This window comes from Gracilinanus agilis, chromosome 6, assembly GCF_016433145.1.
Source record: "Gracilinanus agilis isolate LMUSP501 chromosome 6, AgileGrace, whole genome shotgun sequence".
In the NCBI taxonomy this organism is placed as follows: domain Eukaryota; kingdom Metazoa; phylum Chordata; class Mammalia; order Didelphimorphia; family Didelphidae; genus Gracilinanus; species Gracilinanus agilis.
The window spans coordinates 120596001-120617920 of NC_058135.1; the positions used below are offsets into that span (position 1 = coordinate 120596001).

Sequence of the window (21920 nt, forward strand, 5' to 3'; positions counted from 1 at the left end):
AGAGAGAGAGAGAGAGAGAGAGAGAGAGAGAGAGAGAGAGAGAGAGAGAGAGAGAGAGAGAGAGAGAGCGCTTAAAACTCTTTGAACTTGGCTATTCCTTGAAACAGCCACTGCATTAGTGTTCTGGGAATTTTCCTCTTTTAAAAAAAATCCCTCCATTTGGTAGGTGGTCGCTATATAGTGGGAGAAGAAACCTGGGTATTGGCAAATAAATAAGCCTGTGATTCAGTGCCCTGCTCTGGCACACAGCAAGGCCCTCTGAACACCCGTTTTGAAAATAAATAAAGTTTTCTAAATTCCTAGTTGAAATTCATTTGGCTTCTGATCTTAAGCTGCCCACTCAGAACCAGAGATAATGCCCATCAAGACTGAATATTCGCCATGTGTTTCAGCGTGTGGGAGAAGCGTTTGTTCAGACAGAGGATCTAAGAAGAGCTGTGTGTCCTATTTCTATAGGTTCTCAACAGGAGATGTGTGGAAGCAGCCGTGATGACAGGCCTGGCTCTGAACTGTACTGTAAACAAGAAGTCTTTATTTGACAGAAAGCACTACTTCTACGCTGATCTCCCTGTAAGTAATGCTTGGTGCCTCACCTCCCCCTGTACGAGCTAGGAGATGGGCCAGCCCTGCAGGAGGAGGGCTCCCATTTCCATTAGGGAGCTGTCCATCTCAGCAGGGGCTTGTACTAGGCCCGGCACAGACCGTGCACCCTGAGGCTCGGCTAGATTGAACACGATTGCCCTGATTGCTGACTCCTTGCTTGGCCTCATGCTTCTGGTGCCTTTCTTGTAATTGAACAGGGAGTAGAAAGAAGCCAATGTTCTCAGACTCATTTCAGACCCAGCGTTTGGTGCTAATTGCTTGCTAGGGCAGGAGTAAGTCATGTGCCCATTGCATTGACCCTGTAGCAAATCCATGCTTAGAGCCTTGTAAACACAGGGGTAACTTCTTCATTCTCTCCTTTAAGGAACAGGTACTGTAATAGGGCTGTCTTCTCTGTGCAATGTTTTTATGATCTCACTGTGGGCCTGTCTGGACATTTGTAGCACAATAAGCAGGGACTTGAACCCAGCCATGGACCAGAAACCTAAACTTGTGAAGCTCTAAACCAAACCTTAGTGTTATTTCCCACCCCCTAAAATTTTCAGCCAAAGGGATTTTTATAAAAATATATGAGCTGGCTTGTACTGGCCTGGGTATCTGATATTACCAAAATCAAATGAAATAAATATCAGAGCACTCGCTTTGTTGACCACTTTCAAGATTGTCACCTCCGTGGGTGGTTGGGGGGGTGGTGTATTGGGCATGTCTCTTCTGTAGCAGTCCCAGAGTTCTGCACATAGTAGGTACACAATAAGATCTTCCAAGTGCTGAAGGCTATTTAGTTTCAGCACATAATGGAAAGCCTGGTTCTCTTCCAATTTAGATGAAACTATTTCCAGAGAATTTCAGCCCATGAAGTGAAACTGAACTGTAATTTGGAGATCAAAGTCTTTCTTGATGGGGAGCTCTCCTACCCCCAAAAAATACATTCAAGGCCCAGAAACTCCATTTACCTCTCTCTCTTTTGTATCAGACATTTGCTCTTTTACTTGTGAGGATGAGCAAGGACACAAGGAGAACACTCTGCTTCCCATTAGCAATCTATCAGTAAACAGTCATTAAGTGCTTCCTGTGTTGGGGATAGGAACACACAGAATAGAAGAAATATTTCCTGCCCTCAAGGGGCTTACGGAAAACGCACACTTGTTTTTACCCCTTACGTTCTGTCTTAGAATCAATGCTATGTATGGCAGAGGAGCCATAGGGGCTAGGTAGTGGGCATTAAGTGGCTTGCCCAGGGTCACACAGCCAGAAAGCATCTGAAGCAAAATTTGAACCCAGGACCTCCCATTTCTAGTCCTGGTGTTCAACCCACTGAGTCACCTCAATTTCTCTTTAGTTAATTTTTAAAAGAAACCAAGTATTCCATGAGACAGAGGTGAGGTGCAAGAACATTTCAGGAATGTGGATGACCAGTGACAAGGCATGTTGGGAGACATGATGAGAGAGAACAGGATGAGAGATATAGCATTATACATGATGAATGTCAGGGTAGCTAGTTTGACTGATCTGGAGGTGTGTTAAGGAGAGCTGATGTGTAAGAAGGCTGAAAAGGAAGGAGCAGATTAGCGAGAGCTTTCATTGCCAAACAGAGAAATTTGCTTGGTCCTCAAGGCAAGAGAGAGCCTATTCTGGAGGTCTTTGAGAATTGATTGAAATGGGGAGTGATGTGGACCTGAATTTTAGAAAGATAACGTTGGTGACTGAGGAAAGGGTAGCTCAAAGACTTGGGAAAAGGAGACCAAGTAAGAGGCTCTTGGAATATAGTTCAGGTGAGAAATTACAGGTTAAGAAGGAAGAAGAAATGTATTCAAAAAATATGGTAGAAATGATGAGACATAGACCGATCAGGTATGTGGGGTGAGTGAGAGATGGGGCCAGGAGATCACCATGTTAGCCTGGTTGACTAGAAGGCTGATGTAGAGAGTTTGGGAGAGGTGTAACTTTTGGGGAAAAAGAAAAAATCTGGTTTTGAATGTATTGAGTTTGAGCTGCCTACTAAATATTTTTATATGAAAACGTCAAATGAGTAATTAGTACTGTGGGACTGAGGGAAACTAGAGCCAGATATGAATGGCTAGGAAGGAAGGAAGGAAGATGGACTGAAGAATTGATTCATATTCAGAGGTGACAATTGATTATATGGGAGCTGATGGGGTCACCAAATGAGAAAATAGAGAGGAAAAGAGAAAACCCAGCACAGATCCTGGGGAAAGAAACACCCCCAAGTCAAGCTGGGAGACATGACCCGAATGAAGAAACATGAGAGGAGGCTGAGGAGCACTTAGGCAAGAAGGAGGAGAACCAGGAAAATCTAGAGAGGAGAGACTACCTGGGATAGGGTCTCTGTAGTGTCATGAATTACAGAGAATGAAGAAGAATGAAAATTGAGAAACAGTAATTTGATTTGACAGTTAAGAGGTAACTTTGGAGAGTGCAATTTCAGTTGTTCTTAAGTTGTGGATTACTGAGGGTTTAAAAGAAAGCCTCCAGAGTGGAAGTAGAGGCACTGTGCATAGTCAACTTTTTCAAAGTTTTACTAGGAGACATTGCTGATACAGTGCATAGAAAGCTCAAAGCCAGGAAGATTAGTGTATAACAATCACAACAACAACAACAATAGCTACCATCATCATTATATAATAATAATAATGTTGACGCTGCTACTCAAAGCTAATATTTATATAGTGCTTTTATACTAGGCTCCACGCTAAGCACTTTATAATTATTATTTCATTTCATTCTCACAACAATGTTGAGAGGTAGTTGCTATTATTATCTCCATTTTATAATTGAGGAAACTGAAGCAAACAGAGGTTAAGTGACTTGCTCAAGATCACACAGCTGGTAAATATCTGAGGCAGAATTTAAACTCAGGTCTTCCTGATTTTCTTTCCACTGCACCATCTAGCTGCCACCTTTGACTTACAGACTCTCTAAGACTCTCCCTCTAAGTTGCAGAGAAGGTATCAATCAGTGTGGATAGGAAAATGTGCTTATCTAGGAGTAGATTGCAGGAAAGAAATCATGTGTCCCAGCCATCTCCTCTCCCCTAAAAAGGAGGAGAGCTAAAGGGCGATAGGGTCTGGTGATGAGATTTTAAGGATGGGAGAGATTTGGGCATGCTTGCAGATCTCCTGTAAGGAGTCAGAAGGTAGGGGGAGATTGATGCTTAGAAAGAAGGACTATGATTATTGAGGTAGTTTGCTGAAATAGACAGGAGGGAATAGGATTAAGGGTATATGTCAAAGATTTGACCATGGGAGAAAGTTCACCTTTTCATCAGAGACTGCAGTAAAGGAGGGGTGATATTAGAGAATGACATCAAAAGCTTTTGAAATGTAGTGTTTGGAAGAGTTGAATGACCTCAATTTTCTCTAAAAAGTAACAATAAGTTTAGTTCAGAAGATGAATAAATGGCTAAAACTAGGGAACTTCGTTTTTAAAGAAATTGGGAGTCAACTAGGTGACTCAGTGGATAGAGCACCAAGCCTGGAGTCAGGAGGTGCTGGGTTCAAATGTGGCCTCAGATACAGCTGTATGACCCTGGGCAAGTCATTTAATCCCAATTGCCTGCCCCTTACCATTCTTCTGCTTTGGAATTGATGCTTCTATCCATTCCAAAAAGAAGGGAAAAAATTTAAAAAGTGAATTTTATTACTAGCTTTTGTTTTTATATCACCTTGATTTTCCCTGCTTCAGACAACTGTCCCTTATACCAAAGAATCTGTTAGGTTTTTGTTGTTTCTTTTTAATAATGGATTCCTTTTGTTTCTGGCCTCAATCAGTTTGGGTAATTGAGTTCCCTGGCAGCTTATTTAAGAAGTTGATTTCCTTTTTTAAGAGCTCTTATTGATGCCTTTGTTCCATTATCATTTCTAAGTCCCCTTAGTTTTCCACCACATTCATAAACCACAATATTTTCTGCCATTCCCCTATTGATGAGGACCAACTTTCTTTCTGGTTTTTTATTACTGTAAAAATTGTTGTTCTGACTGTTTTGTCATAAATCAGACCTTTGTTTCTTTCTCTGACCTCCTTGGGTGATATTTATGTTAATGTGATCACTGGGTCAAAACATATAAATACTTTAGCCTGACGAAATGGATTCTTCACACAGTTATTCACTCTCCATTTTGAAAGTCTTAAAAAAAAAAAACAACCTTTACTTTCTGACAGAAAAATGATAAGGTCTAAGCAATTGGGGTTAAGTGGCTTGTCCAGGTTCATGCAGTTAGGAAGTCCCTGAGGCCAGATTTGAACCCAGGATTTCTCATCTCTAGGTCTAGCACTCTGTCTAGCACAGTAGACAGGTCTTTACGATCCTACTGAATCTTACTGTTATTTTCGCTGCTCCTTCTGGTCCCCAGTAGTTTGCTTCTTGAACCCTTCCCTTGAAGCCTGTGTTGATTTGTGCATTTAAATACAAATCATCCATTTCACTTAAAACAAGAAGAGGTGAAGGAGCCCTTGCAACATCAGTTAGCATTTTTGCCTGTACGTGTCATAGCATTTTTTGGCAGGGGGAACAAGGGAAGCCAGGGCAGGAAGACACCTCGCATGCTTGGTTAGCTTTAAAGAGTAAAAACAAAATGAACCTAAACGCCATAGCGACTGCTGTCGACGATAGTGTCGAATGCGGGGACCAGAATGCTTAGTTGGCACTGCCTAATAAGGATGGTCTGTCAGGAGCCCAGTAATAAGATGCAGAGTTTAGGCTAATGAGCTAAATGGAAACAATAAATCCTCCTCTCAGGGTCTTCTGACAGTGGGATTATTGTTATTCCTGAAAACAGCACTTTGGCAGGGGAAATGGGCTACTCATTGTTTATTGTCGCTAGCTGTTCGAAGCAGAGGGTGACTGTGTTTTAATCTTCCTAATGAGAAACTGGGGGAAGGGAAAGTTGAAGACCAGACTTTGCAAAGACTGGAGTACATACTGTATAGTGTGGGGTGGGGCAGGAGGGGGGCCGTGTAAGCTTTTTTTTTTTTTCCCCACTAAATGGTACCACCATTGTGTAAAATTTTTTTAAAACATCAAAGCAAAGGCCAAGGTTTTCATTTTTCAACTTGATGGGTTGGACTGATGACTACAACCCCATGGTCATTTGCAGGCTGGATACCAGATCACCCAACAAAGGCTTCCTATTGCCGTAAATGGGAGCTTGACATACAGCCTTGGTGTGGGAGTCCAGTGGAGTCCATCAACCACCAAAACAGTGAGAATCAAGCAGATCCAGCTGGAGCAAGACAGTGGCAAGAGCCTTCACGATGACACAAGGTCCCAGACGCTCATTGATCTGAACCGGGCAGGTAGGCTATGATACATCTCTCTTGACTTCTCATTCCATGTCCCTCAGGTGAGAACCAGAGTGCTGAGGTTTCTAGAGGGTAAAGACCAAATTTAGAAATTAAGAAGGAAAAAATGAAGGGAGAATTCAGTCTCCAACTTCTTCCTGAAATGAGGTGGGGAGGAGGGAAGGGAGGAGAAAAGGAAGGAAGGAATGAAGAATGAAGGAAAGAAGAAACAAAGGAAGGAATTAATTAAAGAAGAAATATTAATTATCTGCTGTGTGCTACTCACTATGCTTTATAAAATTATCTCATTAGATCCTCACAACAGTACAACAGTCCTGTAGGTAGATGCTTTTATATTACCCTCATTTTGCAGTTGAGGAGACTGAGAGATCTAGAGGTTAAGTGACCTCTACAGGTTAAGTGTCTGAGGTTCAATTTATACTATGGTCTTCTTGCCTCCAGGCACTGAGCTCTGTCCATTGTACTACTTAGCATCCTTTAAATCAGTGGTTCCCAAACTTTTTTGGCCTACTGCCCCCTTTCCAGAAAAAATATTACTTAGAGCCCCCTGTCACATACTATCACCACCCCCTTACAGTTAGTTATTCACCGCCCCCAAATGCACCTGTGGCCATCACTGACCCCCTGGATCTCTGCAGCATCCACCAGGGGGCAGTGGCGCCCACTTTGGGAATCACTGCTTTAAATCAGAGCTTTCATAAGTAAGGCCCAAATGTTTTATCTGTTAATCACATTGCAGCCTAATATGTCAGGATGAAAAGCTCCAGTTGGGACTCATTCCGTGTCTCTTTGGTAGGAGTCGGCCTTATGGAGGTTGTCATGGAGCCCGATATGTCCTGTGGGGATGAGGCAGCAACAGCCATCAAAGAACTTCAGTTGATTCTTCGGGCCCTGGGGACCAGCCAAGCAAATATGGCAGGTAAGAAAAGACAGAAGTGTTTGACTGTGCTTCCATACCCTCTTTGCTCCCCACTTTTGTCATTTCTTTTGGGCCTTGCTTTCCATCTGTCACCACTGTCATTTATATCCTCTGACAATCTTTTGCTGTCTTCAGTATTTGTTTTTAAATTCCCTTGCCTTTTCTGTAATGATCATAGAGATAGCAGAGAGCAAGAGAGAAGGGGCATGTGAATACAATCGCGAGAACTATCTCAGCTTCATGATGTCCTCCATTTTGTGAAGTGAAGTATTCATCCTTCTGTAGGTAATAAGTTCCCACAACATAAAATGCAGTTGGTATTTGTTGATGACCTTCCATGTCAAGATGTTGGAAATAGTTTATTGGGTGAGCTGAGAGTTTCTCCAAAGATATTTGGTATCAAGAATAATTCCTAGTTTGGCAGGTTGTATCTTGGTATTAGGGAATGCTTCAATGTAAGCTAAATCTTTTATTTTACTGCCCTCATCTTTTTTCATATAAATCTCATCCATTTATAACTGAAACCAGAAATTAATTAACCTAGAAGAGACATGACATTTACATGGTTCTAAAAATTAGATTAAACCTTAAATTCATTAGAAAATAAAATATACGGCATCTAGGTGGTACAGTGGAGAGAGGGCTGACCTTAGAGTCAGGAAGATCTGAGTTCTAAGGTCGATTTAGACACTAGCTGTGTAGCCCCTGGACAAGTCATTTGACCTCAGCCTCCTTCAGTTTCATCATCTGCAAAATAAGAGATAATAATTGTTCCTGACTCTGAGGGTTTTGCTGCAAGTATAAGTTGAAGAAATATTTTTAAAGTGCTTTGCAAACTTTTAAACACAATATAAATATTATTCTATATTTATTATATATGAGATAGAATCATTATATTAATATATATTTAAATAGACATTAACAGTAATATTAATTGTATATTTCCATGATATTTATTATTGTTAATTATTCATTATATAATATTTCTATAATAATGTTAGCTTTTATTTTTGTTATTACTATTATTAGCAAAAAATAGAAGTACTATATTTGTGGTATTTACAGATTTCAGAGAGAGATCACAGACTGTCATCCTGAATATATGCAAGTTGATTTCATTTTGGATCTGTTCTTCCTTGCCTACATCCCTCCATTCCAAAGGATTGACTCCCTCGAGAACTTTTTTTTTAATTATATTTTATATTCACTTGAGAATTCTCCCCCTCTTCCACCTATTGAGAAAGCAAGAACAAAATCTGTTACAATTATGTATCATCAAGCAAAACAAATTCTCACATTAGCCACATCCAAAACAAAATATGCTTTGATCTGTACTCTGAGAACCCCACCTCTCTATCTGGAGGTGGCCTGGTGGCTTTCCATCCCAGATGGTTTGCTGATTTCCAACTGCTTTGTTGCTCCAGCCTTCATCACAAAACAGTCTCTAAAGAAGCAGGAACCCAAAAAAAGCAGATTTGGGGCATCTAGTTTTCAGTATTCTACTGCTCAAGCTCCACCCACAGTGTGCAAGTTTAGGTAGTGATGAAACATCCTTCTGCTGTGCCATCTTAATGAGTCACCAGTGTGACTAAGATAAAGGGACTTTTTTTTGAAAGAAAGATTTGTTCCCTTCCTTTCCCCCAAGGAAATTCCCTGAATCCCAGGATCACAGAGTTGAAAGAGACCTCCAGGGCTTTTAGTCCAGCCTGTCCCTGGCTAAGAAGCCCTTCTACAACCTCACCAGCTTCTGCCCGAAAACCTACAATGAACAGGAGCCCACAACTTCTTTATAATAATGTTCCATTACTTTGAGATATCCTAACTTGTTTATCCATTCCGCACTTGACAGGAACCCCTTTAGTTTCCAGTTCTTTGCTGTGAAAAAAAGCTGCTATAAATATTCTTGTATTTATGGGTCCTTTTCTTCTTTCTTTAATCTTTGGCCTAAGGAGTCAACAGGAATAATAATAATAATAATAATAATAATAATAATAATAATAATAATAGATCTAGTAGTGGTCTCATTGGGTCAAAAGAATATGCACAGTTAGGCATATTTCAAAGCATAGTTCCAAATTGCTTTTCACAATGACTGAACCAATTCATAGCCCACAAGCAATGTATTATTGTGCCTGTTTTCCTACAGCCCCTCCAACATTTGTCATTTTTCTTTTTTTGTCAGTTTTGCCAATCTACTGGGTATGCGCATTTCAGAGTTGCTTTAATTTGCATTTTTCTAATTACTTGTGATTTGGAACAGTTTTTCACATGGTTATATAACCATTCTTTAATTGAGGCATGATGGCTCTTAGTGATCACAGGGTCTCTTTTAAGTGTTCACAAATTGTTCTACTAATGAGATAATTCTAGAATTTTGCCAGAAATCAAAGTCAAGCTTATCAGCCTATGGTTTGAAGAGTCTGTCCTCTTCTCACATTTTCCCCTCTGTGGTCCCCTGGCATCTCTTCTGTACCCAGAATCCTTCAAAGATTACTGACAGTCACACATGACAGTTATTTGTACTATTTTAGGATATAGTTTGTCTGGACTAGGTGACTTAAACCCATTGAGGGTAGCACCTGTGAGCCCTCTCTCATCTTGGGTCTCAACACCCTCTTAAATTTTTTGTTTTCTTTGGTACTAATAATGGAAGTAAAATAAGAGCTAAATAGGTTACTCTCTGGTTGTTGTGTGTCATCATTCCATCCATCCTTTTCTTTTTCTTCCTTGGATTGTCCTTCTGCCCCTGGCACTACGGGCCTTGCATTTTAAGAAAAGAAACAATAACTCCAGGGCTTTGGTTGAATCTAAAGGTAGAAGCATCCCTGGGTTTATCATCTTTTCTCTGGTACTTAGAAAGATCATTGATTTCACTAATGCGAGATGCAAATCCTAGCCTTTTCACATTCCCTAAAGTTGCTGTGGCCAAAAAATCATAATCAACTCCCTGCTGAACATCCTAAGGTGAGTGTCCTTGTGCTTAGGGGAGCTAGTGTTTTGGAGGGCAGACCCATCCTCAAAGCCTTTCCTGCTTTCTAAGTCCTAACTGGACTTGCCTTCTGCAATTCATGGCCTTTGAAAAGGATCTAAGCTCATGTCTTTACCATGATGAAGCATCAGAGTAGGATCTGAATAGAGGATTGATTATCCCTAGTAACAGTTTCTTGGTAACCATTAAAGAAAGACTGAAAAAAGTACAGGCACATATGTTTGGAGTGCATGAGTGTGAACTGCTTTCAGATTTGCTTGGCAAAAGGGGGAAAACTCTCTGTTTCAGAGCAAGAGAACTCCCTCCTGCTCTCATCTCTATGCAGCCTTTTTCCTTGTAGAATGTAAACATAAACTACAAAGTTAGATAGCATTGTAGTTAGAGCTATGTGTTAGGTTTTATGTCACTTTAGCAAAGCTACCCCTGCTTTAATAAAGTTAGATTCTCCCCAGAATAGCTGCGATTTCTACCCAACCTATAGAAAAATAAATGGGCCACCTGTTAACTGAGAAATAGTCCCATCTGGGAACCTGTCAGGAGAAAACCACAAAAGCAAGAATTCAGCCTGTAATAGCGAGAGAATTCATTAAACTTCATTGGTTGGGGGGGGGGCAGGCTCGGGAGTGCTGTCTTTTTCATCTAATGCTTCACCGTTAGGGGCACACACAAGGGGCCATTCCAAAGGGCATTTGTGAGATGGTCATCTAGAGACAGAGGGAAAACCCATTTCTTAAGTGCTGCTACTGTTTTGTTAGCGAATGTGTGGAGCTACCACATCTTTCTGTCTCTCCTTCAGTTGGGAGTGGCCAAGAGCCAGGAAGGGGACTCCTATCTAGAGTGGGTTTGTTCTTTCAAAGATGGCGGCCGCCTTGGTCTTAAACCTTTAAACCTGGAGGAGGAACCTTGGAGAGCATTTAATCCAAATCCTTCATTGTGTAAATAGTGAAACTGAGTTCCTAGGAGGTGAATGGCCTCAAGTCATGTCTAGTAAGGAACATTCATTTCCTAGACTAGAACCCAGCCAACCTGTAGTGCACACATTTGTGTGTGTGTGTGTGTGTGTGTGTGTACATATATATGCCTATATAGAGACAGAGAGAGGAAGGGAGAAATAGAGATAGAGAGGGGGAGAAAGGCTATAGAATATATTATTAACTATATTATGTATATACTATATATAATATATATGTAAAGGGAGGACGCATTCTTTATTTCCATATACATATGTCTATACTCATGTTTTTAAATAGAGAAGGAGAGAGAAAGGCTATGTAATATTATACTATATAACATATATTTGTGGTTGTCTAATCATTTTCAGTTATGTCAAATTCTTCATGATGCCATCTGATGTTACAGATGATGAAACTGAGGCAAACAGGGTTAAGTGATTTGCCCAGGATCAATCAGCTAGTAAATATCTGTGGCCAGATTTGAACCTATGAAGATAAGTCTTTCAAATCTTCAGGCCCGGAGTATATCCAGTATGCCACCCAACTTCCCCCTAATACATATACACATATATAAGTGTACATGTCTTTGGTGGTCCAGCTGAACTGATCTTGCTCTTCTTCCTATATGGTAATCCACCTCTGTTCCTTCGTAAAAGATCATCCCTGCCCACGTTCTTCTTGGAATGTATCCCTTCTGCACCTCCACTTCTTAGCATCCTAATTTACTTCAAAATTCACTATAGTCATAAGAGTCCTTCCCTGATTTCCTTCAACTGCTCATGCCTCACCACTCCCAAATTACCTTGTATTTTATTTTTATTATACTTCTTTATGGATATGTTGTCTCCCTAAATAGCCTAAAAGCTCCATGAGGGCAAAGCTTGTTTCACTTTTTGCTTCTAGCATGAGGCCTGGCACATAGTAATTATTCAAATTTTTATTTATTGCATAATTGCTCTTGGGAGCAAAGAAACAATAAAGGAGGGATAGAACTGCCAAAGAGATGAGAAAATAATGAAAGAGGACAGAGAAAAGGCAGAACTTCTTCAGTATTGTTTCACTTTTGATTTTGTTGTTGGAATGCTCCTTAGACCAGGAAGGATGGAACAAAAATGCCTATTTGTGCATTGAAATCTAAGCCAACCAAGGAGATGACCAGGACCTAGTTACTCTTAGTGAGTTTAACTCCAAACTGTATCAGGGATCTGAAAAAACTTGGAGGACAGATTGCTGGACCATTCTTAGTGATCTTTGAAAAATTGGATAGTTGGGGCAGCTGGGTGGCTCAGTGAATTGAGAGCCAGACTTAGAGACAGGAAATCCTGGATTCAGATCTGGCCTCAGATACTTCCCAGCTGTGTGACCCTGGGCAAGTCACTTACCCTCCATTGCCTAGCCCTTACCACTCTTCCACCAAGGAGCCAATACACAGTATTGATTCCAAAATGGAAGGTAAGGGTTTAAAAAAAATGGATAGTCATAGGGGTCACTGCAGAACTGGAGACAGTAAGCCAGTGCCCAAAAAAAAGGTCAGAAAGGTGTATTGATTCTTCATACTGTCAGACACTGAGCTGCTTGACCTCAATTCCAGGAAAAAAATGCTATCATGCATTATTAAAGGAATGATTTGTGAGCACTTAGAAAGGGAGAGTGGCAATCACACTGAGTCTGTTTGCCAAGCCAGACTAATGGCATTTCCTTTTTGATGGGATTACTAGCCTGATGGAATAGGGAAATGACAAAGACGTGGTCCATTTAGCCAAAGATTCTTTTATTCTATCCCTATAGATAAAATGGAGTGTTGAATTTAGAGCTGGTCAAATAAGTGGACTAAAGAATAGCAGCTAATAAAGGGTCATTCTAGGAAAGTCTGTAGTATGATGCCAGAAGGCTCTGTCTTCAGTCCCATTTTTACCATTGACTTGAATGAGGGCCACATGTCAAGTGTGTCATTTGTGGATGGCATAAAGTCAGTGACGATAGCTAATGAGGTTAGTCTAGCACAGTGATGGGCAAACTTTCTAAAGAAGGGGCCAAAGGAAAGGAAATGTCCATCTGTCAGTCTTTTTCTAAGGCAACTCTTGAAGATTCATTGTATTGTATCCTACTCATTGTATTCAACAGATTAGGAATAATGTCTCCCGGCTGGATAGAACATTTCAGGGGGCCACATCTGGCCTGCAGTTTGCCCATCACTGGTCCAGCATGTTCTGCTTGGTGCTGTTATACAAAACTGTAGACAATAGGTTGAAGTTATTGGGAGGCTATTTTGACATCAGTGCATGGGAAATGTTTATAATAATTAGTTCTGCTCTCAAATGGAATTTCCTGATCACTGGAGGTCTTTAAGTAGCACCTAACCATTTATCAGAATGCTATAGAAAGTATTATTGGTTGATTCCTTCTAAATCTACAATTCTGTGATTCTAATATGCTGGACAAGAGAGTCAGGCTTCCAGAAAATTTTGATAGAATGAAATGATAGATGCAAATGTAACTCAGAAAAATCAAAGCTCTTGCACTTTGGTTCAGAAAATAAATTGTACAACTAAGGGTAGGGGAGCCATCCATGGGGGCTTATGAGCAGAGATTTTTCTGTGTCATGGACCTCTTTGGTATTCTGGTGAAATCTGTGGGTCCTCTTCTCTCTCTCTCTCTCTCTCTCTCTCTCTCTCTCTCTCTCTCTCTCTCTCTTTCTCTCTCTCTCTCTCTCTCTCTTTCTCTCTCTCTCTCTCTCTCTCTCTCTCTCTCTCTCTCTCTCTCTCTCTCTCTCTCTCTTTTAAACCCTCACCTTCCACCTTAGAATCAATACTGTATATTGGTTCCAAGGCAAAAGAGGGATAAGAGCTAGGCAAAGGGGGTTAAGTGACTTGCCCAGGGTCACACAGCTAGGAAATATCTGAGGCCAGATTTGAATCTAGGACCTCCTATCTCTAGGCCTGGTTCTCAGTTCACTGAGCCACACCCTCTTCTCTTTAATATATTTAAATTCATGAAGTAGAATCTGTCCAATCACAAAGAGAACTAATTTTGTTCAATTAATTATCAGTTTATTTGGTTTTTTCTTCATGTAAAAGGCATCTGAGAGATTCATTTGAGCACAGGGTACATATAGAATAAAGGCAATCAGCAATTCTCCTGAAACTTCAGTTTGATCTCTAGGAATGCATTTCCAGAGGGAGAATATATTTTCCCGAGAGAAGAACTTTAGTTCTGTCTCACCACTGTTATTTTTTTCTCTGTGGCATCTGGATCTTCTTAGTTCTGGTATTATATAGAAGACCCCATCAAGAGCATGAGAATTGCTTGCATTCTTGCCTGGCTCTCCCATAATGAGTGATTGAAGATAATTCCCCTTGTTAGCAGATATTTCTTAATTTGATTAAAAGGTATTTTGTCATTGCTGAACAGAATGTTTCCTTGTATTTGACACTAGATTTGAATCCAAGCTAATGAATAACTCTTTCAGCACCACCGGGCACTGAATGATTCTTTTCAGATACTTAGGATGATCTTTTCCAAGATGGACTGAACTTTATGCTTTTCTCTCTCTTCAATAGTAAGATTTTTTAATCCTTAGTTTTTTAGATGGAGGCAGCGAGATGGCTCAATGGATAGAGAGCCAGGTCTGGACATGGGATGTTGAGGGTTCAAATATGGCCTCAGACAGTTCCTAGCCCTGTGACCCTGGGCAAGTCACTTAACCCCCATTGCCTAGCTCTTACTGCTCATCTGCCTTGGAACAATAACACCATATTGTACCAATACAGAATATTGATTCTAAAACAGAAAGTAAGGGTTAAAAAAAAAAAAAAAGAGCAAGCTGAGCTTCAGGAGCCATTGGTATGGGCCCAAATATTGAGGGGAAAAGGCTTTAATGAGGAGGCAACCTTTGAGCTGGACCTTAAAGGACGGGTTGGCTTTGAATAGGTAGAGAAAAGGTACAGAACATTATAGGAAATGAATGTGTCATTGGGGCGCATGTGTGGTTTATATTGTGGGAACTCTTGTGGATTAACTAGTGAGCTTTGGAACAGGGTATTGGGGGGGCTGTTAAATGCCCTCTGAAAGGACAATTTAGGCTTGGTTGCAAAGGCAAGGAGGAAGCTCTTATCTGTTTTTGAGCAACGATCATAGTATTGATCTATTGATTATATTCAGGTTAAATTAGAGGCAAAGGACATTGCAGTAGTGACCCGACAATATGCTGATAAGATTACTATGTGGCGGCGATTGGAATGGCACAAGGACAAATGGGTACATTGGAAGGGGTGGATAAACAAGTCTGTGACAGATTAGAAAAAGGGGGCAAAGAAATGGGAGAAGATGCCGAAGTCTAACCTCTGTAGTTGGTGACAAATGGAAAAGCTGGGTAGGGGCATTCATTCAAGAGAGGGAAGATGATTCAGTTCCTGAGGTGGAAGGAACCTGAGATCCCAGAGTGGAGTAGCAATCTCCTGTGAGATTTCCTCAACAGTCTGGTCTCTATGTAAGCCCCTTCAAGGACGGAGAGCTCACTCCCTCAGTGAGGAAGCTGTACAGATCTTCACGTATCTCTAATTCGGAGGGCTCACTGCCTCGGCACACAAATAGCAAGTAGCAAGTCATTGTTAGGTATTACACTTTGTATTTAATTGATGACTCCCATCTCAGATGTTTCAAAGTGACAGCAGTGAAATGATGATGTACCATAGATATTTCAAAGTACTTGATTTGAGCACAGGTTCAAAGTTAAGGCTGGGGACTCAACATGTCAGAACTGGAAAGAACCTTACCATCGGCTTAAGTAAGTGGTCAGTGGTCGAAGCTTTTGGAATGAATGAACTGTTTGAGAGAGAAAACTATTTAGGGAAGAGACCCAGGGACCTCTGGGATACTTACATGGAAGTGGCTGGACTAATGGCCTAAAATGTATATCTTTCCTTCGGTACTTAAAGGATTTCACCATTTCAGATATTCATTCCCTCTCCCTACACAGATCGTGAGCTCTTCAGCAGATGCCTTTATGACTTGTTGTGGCCAAAAAGAGACCCTGTGGCGGCCACCCCTCCAGCAATGAACCTCCCCTCAGGCTCATGCTCAAGGAATCCCAGACTCATGGCATAGTCTGAATATCTGAGGGTAACACCACAGTGAGGCATCCCAAGATCCAAGCATTACCTGTAATGACAGTGCTCCTTCCAGTCAATAGGCCCCCGGCACCTGACTCCTTTCCAAAATATTTGCTTTAGAAGCAGCCATATTGTGAGCATGTCAGAGGCAGCTGAGTAAGACATTGTATTTGAAGTGAAGGATCTTTGAAAAAACATGCAGTATTCATTAAGTGAGAGTTTATTCTTGTGTGGTTAGGGTTTTGTGGGGAAGAAGAAGGGCAGGGATAGGCATGACAAAGCAGGCTCCAGCTTCTGCTTTTTTCCTGGCAAGGAATTCAGTTGCACTTTTTTAAAATGCCCTTCCTGAGGGACCTGGTAAAATGTATTTCATTAGTCAGCACATCACAACACTGCTACTTAGCAGGTTACTCTTTTCATTTAAAAAACAACACCAAGATATTCAGCTTTCCTTCTTTTTTCGGTTGTGGCTATAAATACAAATGAAGGGTAAGAATGGAGAATCTGTGAGGGAGTGGAAGATACTGTTGCTTCTTATCTTCATTCCTTTTCGTTTGCCTTCCCTACTACTCCCTGAAAGGTGCTCACAAGCCTCCCCACAAATCATTTAGTTATGTTTGACTCCCAAAAAGAGCCAGAAAGAAAAGGAGAACAGGAAGGGTAGCAGTCCCCACCCAGAGCCCCCAGTGCCCTTCTCCCTAACAAGAACATCTTTCTATTGTCAAAGCATGTACGCAGCCGACAGGACAGACCCCAAATCTTACTTGTGGAAGGAAAAGATTATTATGGGCCAGGAGGGAAGAGGAGGGTTTCTGGCTCTCGCCCTTGAGCTGTAAATTCTCAAGGACTCTCTTATAAATCTCCCAGAATCACTGTGAAAAATCCACATTCTATTGGAGAGCAGTGTAGAGCTATCAAATAGTCATTTCTGAAGCCCCCCCCCCCAACCCCACCCCATGCACATGCTCTGGGGAAAAAACTGCAGAATAAAACTGCGGAGTAAATCTCTATCTGAACAGTGTGGTTTTTCTTCTTTAGTACAAAAGGAGTTGGGTTTGCTTGTCCTCCCTCCATCCAACTCTTCTGTTCTTCCAGTATCCTACTTCACTCTCCTCCCATTCTCCATTTCTCTCTCTCTCCCTCCTCCTTTCTTTCCCTCTCTTCTTTTTTCCTTCTCTCTCTGTCTCCCTCATCCTTCCTTACTTTTCTCTCTTCCTTCCTCTTCCTCTCTTCTTTCTTCCTTTCTTCCTCTTTATCTCTCCATTACCTAATCTCAGTCTTTCCTCCTTCTTGTACCCTTTTTTCTTTCTTCGACCCCCCGTGTGTGTGTGTGTGTGTGTGTGTGTGTGTGTCTGTCTGTCTGTCTCTCTCTCTCTCTCTCTCTCTCTCTCTCATCCACATTCAAATACACACACACAGTCACACACACCCTCTCACCTCGTGGCGCTTCCTCCGTGAGTAAACTTTCTTGGCTCTGCTCTCTCTGAGGAAATTCATTGGAAGACACCCAGAGCTAAATGCTTCTTTTGAAATCAAGTTGTCAGTAAACAGTGGCATGGAAAAGGAGAGCTCTGGTCCCCAAGGCTGAAGGTGAATTTTGAAGAAACCATCTCCCTTCTCCTTCAGCCCCCAGATGGATGTCTTGTATAACCCACCTGCAAGTTCCACATGGTTCATGTCTCCAGACCATCTTAGTGATGTCCAAGGCTGGGCTGGACCTGGTTGATGTGAGGTGTCTCATTTCTCACTCCAGAGGGCCAGTTGAGAGTGGATGCTAATGTATCTGTGCATCATCCTGGGGAGCCTTTGGGAGTCAGGACTGAAGTGAAGAATCTCAACAGCATCAGATTCTTGGCCAAAGCAATAGGTAAATGTCATTTTACTCCTCATTTTATGGTTTCCCAATGAGACGTCCTTGAAAATTCATCATAAGCTGGCCCAATTTTTTTGGGGGGGTGGGGGTTAATTTGGATAAAAGGTGTTTCTTTCTTCTTTTCCCTCAGAATGCAAACTCCTTAAAAAGATTATAGATATATTCTGTCAATCAGTCAGCAGCATTTATTAAACATGTTCTCTGTGTGTGTCAGGCTAAGAAAGGCAAAACTATGATCCCTGCCCTCAGAGAGCTGCCATTTTAATGGTAGAGACAAACATGAAAATAACTAGATGCGTTTAAGATAAAGACAGAGTAGGAGTTAATCTTGGGGGAATATATTAGCAGCTCAGGGAAGCATGCAAGGCCTCCTACAAAGATGAGATTTGAGATGAGACTTAAAGGGTTAAAGGGTCCCAGGGAAACCCCAGGGCAGAGCATTCCAGGCTTAAGGGGCATGGATGTGTCTAGAAGAGGAGGATCCTGTTTGTTGAATCCCACTAAGTTCATTGTAACTAGATCATTGAGCATGTGAGGACTGGACAGAGAGGGAAGGGTCAGGTTAGGTGAGGAGGACCTTAAATTCCTCAAAGAGGGGTAGAGGTAGTGGGAAGCCATTCAGCCTTGTGTACACAGTGATCAGTCTAGGCTTTAGGAAAATCATTTTGGTATCTGAGTGGAGGATGCATGGAGTTGGGACCAACTGGAGTCAGGGAGACCAGTGAGAAGGGACAGTGGCCTGACTTAGAGTAGTGGCTGGATGATTGGAGAAAGGGGTAGATGTTAGGGATGTTGTCAAGGTAAATTCTGCCCATCAAGGGGGCTGATGAATAAGAAATACATAATAATTAAAGGAGAGCAATATGTCACGTACACACACTACTCAGCAGTCCCAGAGAGGCAGCCATAAATTTCAGAGTGGGAGAAGAGTTTTTGTCTGCCCTGATTTGGGGATGATGCCTTTTCCCAAGCCTTAAAAAATGGCCCCAAATTCCTGCCTCAGATCTTCATTGTCTTTCCTGAGATGGGAGAAAGGACAGAGAGTGAGGTACCATATGTCTGAAGCCTCATCCTTTTGTTTATTTTGTGAAGTGGAGGCTGATCGTGAAGTAGGGCCTTGAGTGACAGATACCGTGTTGGTGTTCAGGAAAGGAGCACTTGAGCTTCAGACTAGGTGAAAGGACAGAAGGGGAAGTGGCCCAACTGGGGCTATAGGGTGATATTCTCGAAGCAATGAGGTTTGGGAAAGGGAACTTAGAATCCTTTCAGGCTGGTCCCTGGAAACCTCAATCCACAGATATTCTGCCATAACCAAAATAATCAACAGAATTCTGGGTCACATCAGGGAGAGCATTGGAAACAAAACAGAAAGCATGATCTCGGCCTCGGCTAAAGAACTAGTTCATTCAGACCTGAGATTCTGGTAGTTCTAGGCCATAAATGTTTAAAGAGACTTAATAGACCTGGAGGGAAGGTTCAAAGAAGGCCATTTTAAAATGAACGGGGTGGTGTGGTAGGAGTTGAGGGATGAGGACAGACAAAAGAGATTGGTCTCTTTTGTCTGCAAAGTCAGATTCTGACAGTGGAGCTGATCCCAAATTATAAAATAATAAAGCATATTGGAGAGGGTCAAGTTTCTAAAACAGAATGGAAACTTGAAAGAAGGAAGTAAATGAAGGAGAAAATCTTTACACAGCAGGTAATAAACTTGTAGAACTCATTAGTCCAGGATGTAGTAAAAGCAGAAAAATTAAAGTGCTTTCTAAAAAAGACTTAGATGAATGCATGGACCAGTCAGTCATTCAGTGAACAGGCATTTATTAAGCACCTACTATGTTTCAGGCTTCAATAGTCTGTAGGCTTTCAACTCCAGCTCTTCCAGCAGTGGGAAATAGAGATGAGTGATAGCTGACAATCCAGCATTTTAAAGTGGTCAGAGTTCTCTCTGTGCATTATCCCATTTGAGTGTGACCATAGCCTTGTAATGTAGGTGCTCTTATTATCCCTATTTTACAGATGAGAAAACCTGAATTAAGTGCCTTGCCTGTGTCACAGTTAAGTGAGATTTAAACCCAGATTCCCCTAATGCCAGCACATTGTAGAATATTGTACTTTTTTAAAAATCTGGACCTTAGAGGAAGCTAGGTAGCATAGAGGACAGAGTGCTAGAACCTGGAATCAAGAGAACTTGGGTTCAAATCTGTGTCCTTCCAACTATATGTCTCTGGACAGCTTACTTAATCCTAGTTGGCTAGCCTTTACTGCTCTTCGGCCTTGGAACTGATATTCAGTATTGATTCTAAGTCAGAAGGTAAGAGTTTTATATGTATAAAATAATAAATATATCAACCTGTCATTACACTATTATTATGAGTATTTAAAAAATGATTTTAAGCATGGAACAAATCCAGATCTGGGTTCAAACTACCCCCACCCCCTCTCCCAGATACTTAACTTTGCATTTGTCCACAGGCAAATGAGTTCTTTTAGCTCCCTAAGCTTCAGTTTTCTCACTAGCAGTATTTCTCTAAAATTCTACCTTCAGTGCTCACCTTATGAGGTTGTTCCAAAGCTCAAATGAGATGACAGATGGACACCATTTTAGAAATTTTAAGAAGGCATCTAAAGTCAGATGTTTTATTCTAGTGTATTTTTATGGGAAACTAGCAAGAATGAGGGGACGTTTCCTCTTCTTTTGAGGCAGACTTTCTGGGAACCACCCCTCAGTACCACTGCAGATTTTTGGAACCAGAATGGAACTCTTCCTTGGCATGAGGGCAATAGATAGGCAGACCTTTAGTAAGGCTGAGCTGCCATTTGAGAGGCAAAGACAGCTGAATGAGATAAACCTTGGGATCTGGCTCAGGCTCCTCAGTCTTCAGGGCCTATTGAAGTCACTCATTTTTTCCTCTTTCTCGTCCCCCTTACAGCTGCCCTTTGGCCACAAGCTGGCATCAAAAAGGACAAGGGAAAGGGCAGAGGCTGATGCCAGTTGATGCTGTTGCTTCTGTGAAGTAGCCCAGATTTTTTAAAATGAAGTTTGGTGAGAAAATCAAAGCTGTTATCAAAGGAAGTTTGGGAAATTCTATTCAGATATCAGTTATCCCAAGACTTACCTTTGGGCTACAGTTGGGGAAACCCATCATATGCCATGAAATAATTAGTGTAGTAATCCTTTTCCTTGTGATACTTGGGCTAATTAAGAATCTTTTTTGAAGGTTCTTTCTAATTATTGCCTTACTGGCAGTAGAAGGTGTTAATCAGAGAATTTATAGTGTGATCCCATCATAGTAAATTACTTTGTTTCTCTTAGACTATGAAATTCAAAGACAGATTGAAGAACTTGAGAATGGAGGCACAATTCTGAATGAAACACGAGCATTTGATGAGAAACTTGGGTGAGTTTGTGTTCAAAAGCAGTGGAGGGGGGAGGGGGAAGACGAGGGGGTAGTTTAGGATCTGACCAAAATTAAAGCAAACCAAGTTTCTGTGATCTGAGTGCTTTGGGTCCTGGTGCCTTTCTTTTCTTTTCTTTTCTTTTCTTTTCTTTTCTTTTCTTTTCTTTTCTTTTCTTTTCTTTTTTAAAGCCCTTACCTTTCCTCTTAGAATCAGTACTGTGTATTGGTTCTAAAGCAGAAGTAAGGGCTAGGCAATGGGGGTTCAGTGACTTGCTCAGGAAATGTCTCAGGCCAAATTTGAACCCAGGATCTCCCATCTCCAGACCCTACTTTTTATCCACTGAGCCACCTAACTGTGCCCCTCCCCCCCCACACACACACATCCTTGCCTCTTGATTATCAAATGGTTCTTAAAAATGTATCCATGGCATTCAAAGGATACCATTATGCACTCTTTTCTTGAAGAGATTTTTTTTTGGTGATATGTGTTTTCTTCCTCAACATGACAAATCTGGAAATAGATATTACATGATAGCACCTGTATAACCTATATCAAATTGCTTACAGTCTCAGGGAGAGGAGAAGGGAGAGAGGGAAAGAATGTAGGACTCAAAATCAAATGCTAAAAATGGCTTTGGCTTGTAATTGGGGAAAAAAAAACATATTACTGGGAAAAAAGGTATCCATGGCCTTTGGACGTCACTTGATCTTTTTCTCTTTCTGGACTGTATTCCTCCTTTATGAATCCTTGCGTC

At 41.3% G+C, this 21920-nt stretch overlaps 1 protein-coding gene across 2 annotated transcripts in view; it reads left to right on the forward strand.

Moving 5' to 3' along the window:
* Positions 1–21920, forward strand: part of GATB (glutamyl-tRNA amidotransferase subunit B) — a 111479-nt gene that overhangs the window by 25284 nt on the left and 64275 nt on the right. For both annotated transcript variants that reach the window (XM_044681149.1, XM_044681148.1), the window contains exons 3-7: positions 457–570; positions 5718–5916; positions 6719–6841; positions 17648–17761; positions 21081–21165. In XM_044681149.1, the coding sequence (XP_044537084.1) occupies positions 457–570; positions 5718–5916; positions 6719–6841; positions 17648–17761; positions 21081–21165 (635 nt within the window). The remainder of the gene's footprint in view (positions 1–456; positions 571–5717; positions 5917–6718; positions 6842–17647; positions 17762–21080; positions 21166–21920) is intronic.